Source organism: Macadamia integrifolia, chromosome 6, assembly GCF_013358625.1.
Source record: "Macadamia integrifolia cultivar HAES 741 chromosome 6, SCU_Mint_v3, whole genome shotgun sequence".
Classification (NCBI taxonomy): Eukaryota; Viridiplantae; Streptophyta; class Magnoliopsida; order Proteales; family Proteaceae; genus Macadamia; species Macadamia integrifolia.
In genome coordinates, this window is record NC_056562.1 from 1,246,843 (window position 1) to 1,253,918 (window position 7,076).

The window sequence follows — 7,076 nt, forward strand, 5'->3', positions numbered from 1 at the left end:
AAAAAAAAAAAAAAAGAAGAAAATAAAACCCAAATCGCATCTCTCATTCTCTCTGAGTCTCCGCTCCAAATTGCAAAACCCCAAACCAACGGTGAGGTACCTCCTCCTCTTTTGATTCTTCTCCGGCAACTTCTCCTTCTCCTCCGACAACCTTCGGTGACCTCCGGCGAAGTGTCCTTCCACATCTCCAGGTATGTTTTCGTTTATATTTCTAATTTCTTATTTGTGCACTTTTTTTTTTCTCTTTTCTTCTTTCTTCTCCCTTCTTCTTCCTTCTTCTTTCATGTTCATCATGCACCATACGGCTTTTGTTTCTCTCTTCTTCTTTCTTCTCCCTGCTTCTTCCTTCTTCTTTCATCTTCATCGTACACCATACGGTGACTCGGTGAGACTTGAAACTTCATCATACATAACAGTTTTTTTTTTTTTCTTCTGAGACCCACCCCATTGTTGGCCACCACAATCAAAACCCAGAATTTCATCACTCCAACAGTCCAACCGACTCTATAACCCTCGACCCAGAATTTATGACATGTTCAAAGCTCTTCTAGGTGGGGTGCGCGACATACCTGCTCCCTTAGTATTACAGTAACACTCATCTTGTTAACCTTAAAATTGTACATCTTAAACTGCAACATTAGAATAAAAGAACATCTTAGTATTACAGTAACAGTGTAACACTCAGCTTGTTAACCTTAAAACTGCAACATCTTAACCTTTATGACCTTTATTTTCCTTTCTTTTTTTTTGCTTCTATGTATGTTCTTTCAGGGGTCTGGTATTGTTGTGCTTGCTTTTGGTGTTTCTCTTGTGTCTGCTTTTGTTTGGAGGATATCTTCTTCCGCTTGTTTAAAAGAACAAGGATGGGAAGTTGGAATTTTTTTTTTAAAATCTCTATTTACATTATTTGATTCTGTAGTATCCAGATAAGTGCCATAGTAGGTTTTGATTATGTAAGTATGGTGAATTCGGCCTAGATGTTAAATGTGGCTGTATTGACATGAGTTCCTTTTAATGGCTACCCAAAATAAGTATACATCTGTGTTATTTTTCCTGGAGTATTTTTTCTTTTTCTTTTTCTTATTCTGATTTTACCATATCTCTTTAATGGAGGAATTTGCTTTTATTACCTTATTATCTAATAGGCTAATATTCCCTTATAGTAGTAATATTCCCTTTGATTACTTTTTTCTTATTCTGATTACCTTTTTACATTACAGTCTTAGACAAAGAGACAAGTTGAATCCACTCATTTATGGAAATAATTGGTGGTAGCAGTGGGGGTGAAAATACAAGTACTGCTGCTACTGCACAATCAACGATTGATCCAAGCAAGGATCCAAAAATGAGAGCTAAATCAAATGATCCTGAATGGAAATATAGGTATTGGCCTGACGTATCAAACAGAAATTGGATTAAGTGTACTCTTTGTAGGAAGGATGTCAAGGGAGGAATAAAACGGTTGAAGCAACATCTTATTAGTGGCTATGGTGATGTAGCCAAGTGTGTGAAAACAACGGAAGCAATTGCTAAAGAGATGAGAGATGCAATCTTGAAGAACCAGAGGAAGAGGAACCTTGATTGTTTGGATGATTTGGATGTCAGTGATGGACCTACAGAAGTAACAGGACCACAACAGAATATAGTATCCGATTTGGGCATCTCGTTTCCTATCCCTAGTTGGGACAACTCCAAGAAGAAATAAAGCTATCATTCAAACACAATCCAAACAACGAGGGGTCCCAAGAATAAGCATGTGAGGACTCCTGAAGAAGTGGTTGCAGATAGGCGGGATAAAGGTTCATATTAGACAACAATAGAGAACCGTGTAAGAGGAGAAGAAGAAAGAGATAAACTTTGTTCTTACTTTGCAAGGTGGACTTATGAGAGTGGTGTTCTATTTTATGCTTTGAAGTTAAGGAGTTTTGAGGAATTGGTAGAGGCTATTGGTCAATATGGACCAGGCTTCAAGCCCCCTTCAATTCATGACTATAGGGGGTCTCTATTGAAGTCTGAAAAAGATAAAATTGATGAGTTAAGGGTGAAGCATCAAGGATATTGGAGGAAATATGGGTGCACACTCATGTCTGATGGGTGGACAGACAAGAGAGGAAGGCACCTAATTAATTTTCTTGTCAACTGTCTGGAGGGGACTTTTTTTTGGAGTCTATGGATGCATCTAACCAATCACAAACAGCTGAAATGTTATGTAAGCTACTTGATAGTAAGGTTGAAGAGATTGGTGAAGATTATGTGGTTCAAGTAGTCTCTGATAATGCTGCCAACTATGTTGCAGCGGGTCGACTTCTAATGGAGAAAAGGAAGAGGTTATTTTGGAGTCCATGTGTAGCTCATTGCATAGACCTTATGATGGAGGAAATAGGCAAATTAAGCTCTTATATGTCTGTTATATCGAAGGGTAGGAAATTAATTGTATTCATCTCCAGGCACACTCGCCTTCTTGAAGCTATGAGGCAAAAAACAGGAGGAGACTTAATGAGGGCTGGAGTGACTAGATTTGCCTCTTCCTTTTTAACACTCTAGAGCTTATACAAGCACAGAGAATCTTTGAAAAAATTATTTGTTGATGATGAATGGTCCCATTCTAAGCTTGCATCAATAGAGGCAGGGAAGAAAGCTTCTGAGACTGTGTTTGCTACAACATTCTGGAATGGTGTGATGGATTGTATAAGAGCATCACAGCCTCTTTTTCAACTCTTGAGGATTGTAGATAGTGATGAGTTGCCTGCTATGCCTAAAGTATATATGGCAATACAAGTGGCAAAGAAGAACATAAAAAAAAATGGAGACAATGAAAGGAAATGGAAGAAAATCATAGCGATTGTTGATCACCATTGTGAGACTATGATGAATGGATCAATATATTTAGCTGCATTTTTCCTCAATCCAAACAAGTTCTTTAAGGCAATAGCAGATAATCTAGATAATGATTTGGACTTAGCTCAAAAAACAATTGATGCCTTCAATGATGTTCTTGCAAGGTTGGTGCCTAATGAAACCTTGCAAGATAAGATCATTGTCCAGGTTGACAAGTATACCATTGTTCAAGGAAGTTTTGCAAAGGACATGGCGATTAGACAAAGGGACAAGTTGAATCTTAGTAAGTATATTTCTTTTTTAAAGTTCTAATTAGTTTAGAACTTTGTATATTGATTTTTTACTTAACCTATTTTTTTTATAATATATATTTATAGTCTCTTGGTGGTCTCAACATGGAAGTACTGCTCCCGACCTTTCAAAGCTTGCATTGCGCATACTTGGTCTTTGTTGCTCATCTTCTGGTTGTGAGCGCAATTGGAGCACATTTGAATTTGTGAGTATTGACTATTGAGTTTTGAGTACCTGTACTTCACTTAATATGGTTTTATTGAAGATAAGTAGATAACCTCGTATTATTAATGTTTTTCAGATTCACGCCAAGAAGAGGAATAGGTTAGAGCATCAACAGTTAAATGATATTGTCTACATTCAATATAATCATCGACTTCAAGCAAGGTTCCAAGAAAGAAAAGAACAATGCAGAAACTACAATCCATTGTTGCTCGATGAGCTTAATTGGAGTAGTGAGTGGATGATTAGTGAATCAGAGGATGAATTAGTTAATCTTGAGAATGATCTCACTTGGAGAGATGTTGATAGAGCACTTGGGGCATCTTCATCATATCAAGGCCACAATAGACCAAGGAGGGCTCCAGCATCTACCAGTGGAACCAATCTTTGCTATACCCAGCATGGTAGGAGGGTTGAGCTTGAGGATTCTTCAGATGAAGAAGTGGATGAGATGGGTGAAGAGGATATTCGTGATGATGAAAACATTGAGGACGATTATGGCATAGCTCCAAATGATGCAAGCCACCAACAGAATGCAGATGAAGAAGAAGATTTTAATTTAATTACTGATTTGGATTGAAAGACTTTGAGTCTTTGAACTTTGAAGTATTTTGATTCTTTAAACTTTAAAGTTTTTTGAGTCCTTGAACTTTTAAGTATTTGACTTTCATTGTTTACTAAATTTTTAGCATTTTAGTTTATTTTATGTTTTTTCTTCATTGAAGTTTAAAGTTTTTTAGAATGATTAAGAATCCCAGGTTAGTCACTTCTCATCCATTTAATTTGGAATCTCGATTTTTACTTTCGATGTGTTTTAATTCTAAGTTCTTAGTTACTTCTTTGATAGGAATAGAAATATAGTAGATGACCTTAGGGCTTAGGCACTCATTATGGCATCATAGAGGTAAGTATAATAAATACTTGTATATTTTATGTCTTCTTTTCTTTATATTTATAATTTTGTTTCATAATTATGTATTTATATTATATGTTAATATGTTATGATATTATATGTTAATATGATGATTGATGATTGATGATTGATGAAGATGAACTTAGTTTATTCACTTTATTGATTTGTTTTCTTGATGAATATCTTACATTGGTATGAATATGAACCTTTAATATTTATTTAGCATATGAGTAATAGAATTCAACTAGGATTTGAGCCAAATAGATTGGTTTTTACATATGAACGCTTTAATCAATAAGGCGACACTTTATGCCTGCCTTATCGCAAGGCGCTCTGAAGGACCCTCAAACGCCTCCGTCGCCTTAGCGCCTTAAAAACTATCGATGGAATCAATGGGAAATTTCAGAGAACTGAATTATAAATTTAGTTAATGGTTAATCTCAAGAAGAAACAAAAAACTTGGCTGAGTTTCAGCTAATCAAGTCAGATATGGAAAATCAAACAGAAGTTGACTTGGTGCAAGGTAACCAGGATTTCAATTAGAACTTGAAATTTTTTAAACAGAAAGAATAGTGAAGATTAAGAACAACATTTAATTCAGCAACAGGTGTTCTAGTCAGAAACTAAAATTGATAGAAGAATAGTAAATCGCAAGATCAAAAAGAAAAGATATTCTTACCAGATTTGATGAAGAAGAAAAGGAAGAAGGGGATAAAAAGAACCTCACCAGGAGTCACACCCACCCCACCACCCCCCCCAAAAAAAAAAAAATCTTCAGGCTTGGAATCCGCCAAAGCCTACACTTGGAATCCACCAGGTAACTATTGAATCCACAGCAGCATAAGTTTCAGAAAACTGAAGTTTATTAACTCATAAATGCTGGCCTATGAATACATACACGAATTCATAAACTGACTCTCTAACAGTTCTAACCTGATTCTACTACAAACAATTCTAAAATGACTTGGAATTCAAACTACTACCTGAAATAGTCAAAACAGACTAATATTTCCCACTCCTACTCAGATTAGGTCTCTAAAAACTGAACATAAACTTAAAATGTAATATGGACTCAAAAACCTAATAATTCAAGAACTTAATCAAGAAAAAAATATATTTATAGAATCCTAATCCAACCTGAACTAGGCCAAATAAACAGTCAAAACAGGAAAAGAGATAGAACTCCAAATCATGCTAAGAGTAAAATTCAGACTATGAATAGGATTCCCAGAGAGAATAGGATTCCTAGACAGACTAGGATTCTGGCCTTGCCTTGCCTTCTTCCTTCTATGCTACTGTAACTAGTACCTAGTACCTAGCTGTTGCAACACTATCATGCATAGGCGATGCACCTACCATTCATGGTACCAATTTTTCATCAATCAAATGTAATTCTTATGTCACTAGCCAAACTCCAACAGTGAATCAAAGTCAAATAAATGAGAACCAGCATTGATATGATAAATGAAATTTGAATCGGAAAGAAATAGAGAAGTGATATCAGACTCAGATATCCCAAACAATCTGAATGATCAAGGACTTTCTAATGAACTGTGCCTTACAAATACTAAGTATCAAAAAAAAAAGTGTCTGGAGCTAATCAATCAAACTCCAGGTAAAATCACTTCTTCCCGGATCAGTAAGAAATGGAAAGTAGGCGAGACTTACAGATTCCTGAATCTCCTCTTTAACAGTGTAAAATGGGTCTTGAGGCGCAGTCATATTGTACCGTGGTTCTTTCCACTAGAGAATATCAACAAAAACTAATTCAATTATGCACGAATAGACAGAATGAACAAATAAAAATGGAATTCACTACAAAATTTACACAGTATGAAACAAGGCACAGTACCAATTACCAAGGAAAAGGATTTTTATTTAGAGCAATGCAAGATAGGGCTAGTCACATGTTATCCAGTCTATAATGACATCCGCTTAAAGTTATAAAATGGTTAATCAGCATGCACATGAGAAAGAAATTAACAAAGTTTAGTCCATGTAAAACTGTAAATGCTACAATCTAGCTAGATTTTAAATTTTCACATAAGACTAAGATAATCCAGGTACAACACCTTTCAGCATCTATAATCAAGTGGCCAAACCAATTCTCTGGTTTGATAGAACTTTTTTTCCCTTTGGAATCATAAAAGTTCAAGGTATTCTTTTCAAAACTATGCCAGGGCAGTCATTTCATCCAATTCAACTAAGATTCTTGGAAACTCTTAAGAGCAAAAATCCATTCATTGAAGACATCATTTCAAGCCTCACAAATAATGGGTTGTCTTAGCTTTAGACCATGACCCCTTTACATAGAATTTCCTTAAATCTTACTCCTCTTAGTACTCACCAATTATGATTTAGCAACTCCAACGAGTGACTCACCCTTCTCCAATAGTGGATATTAATTCAAACTCCATAGAAGGTATTATATGTTGCACACTCACACGGATGTATGGGTGGGCATAACTATTTGTGCCACATTGAAGGCTGATGTGGAAACTCCAACTACTAATATCCAGGTAATGGTTTAGATCAGTTACGCGTCAGATTTCAGCCTCAAATTTAATCATTTACTCTTCCATGTATTTCCATACCACTATAGTCCCATGCACCCTCTTCACAGTCCTGGATTTTTTAATGGCTTTTTTTGCCACATGGCCAACTTCTTTCGCTGAAATTTGACATGTGAGAAGCTATCTTGTATGGGTGATTGGGTGTGCCCACCTTAAACCTTAAATCCTTCTCCCTTCAAACTTCGAATTGAAGTCTTCCAACCATAAATTCCCTTTCCCACCCCAACCCCCCAACCCCC

At 36.0% G+C, this 7,076-nt stretch overlaps 1 protein-coding gene across 2 annotated transcripts in view; it reads right to left on the minus strand.

Moving 5' to 3' along the window:
- The window catches only part of LOC122082031 (syntaxin-61-like), a 25,832-nt gene that overhangs the window by 17,793 nt on the left and 963 nt on the right, over positions 1 to 7,076 (minus strand). For both annotated transcript variants that reach the window (XM_042649532.1, XM_042649530.1), the window contains exon 2: positions 5,933 to 6,007. In XM_042649532.1, the coding sequence (XP_042505466.1) occupies positions 5,933 to 5,986 (54 nt within the window). In that variant the 5' untranslated portion in view covers positions 5,987 to 6,007. The remainder of the gene's footprint in view (positions 1 to 5,932; positions 6,008 to 7,076) is intronic.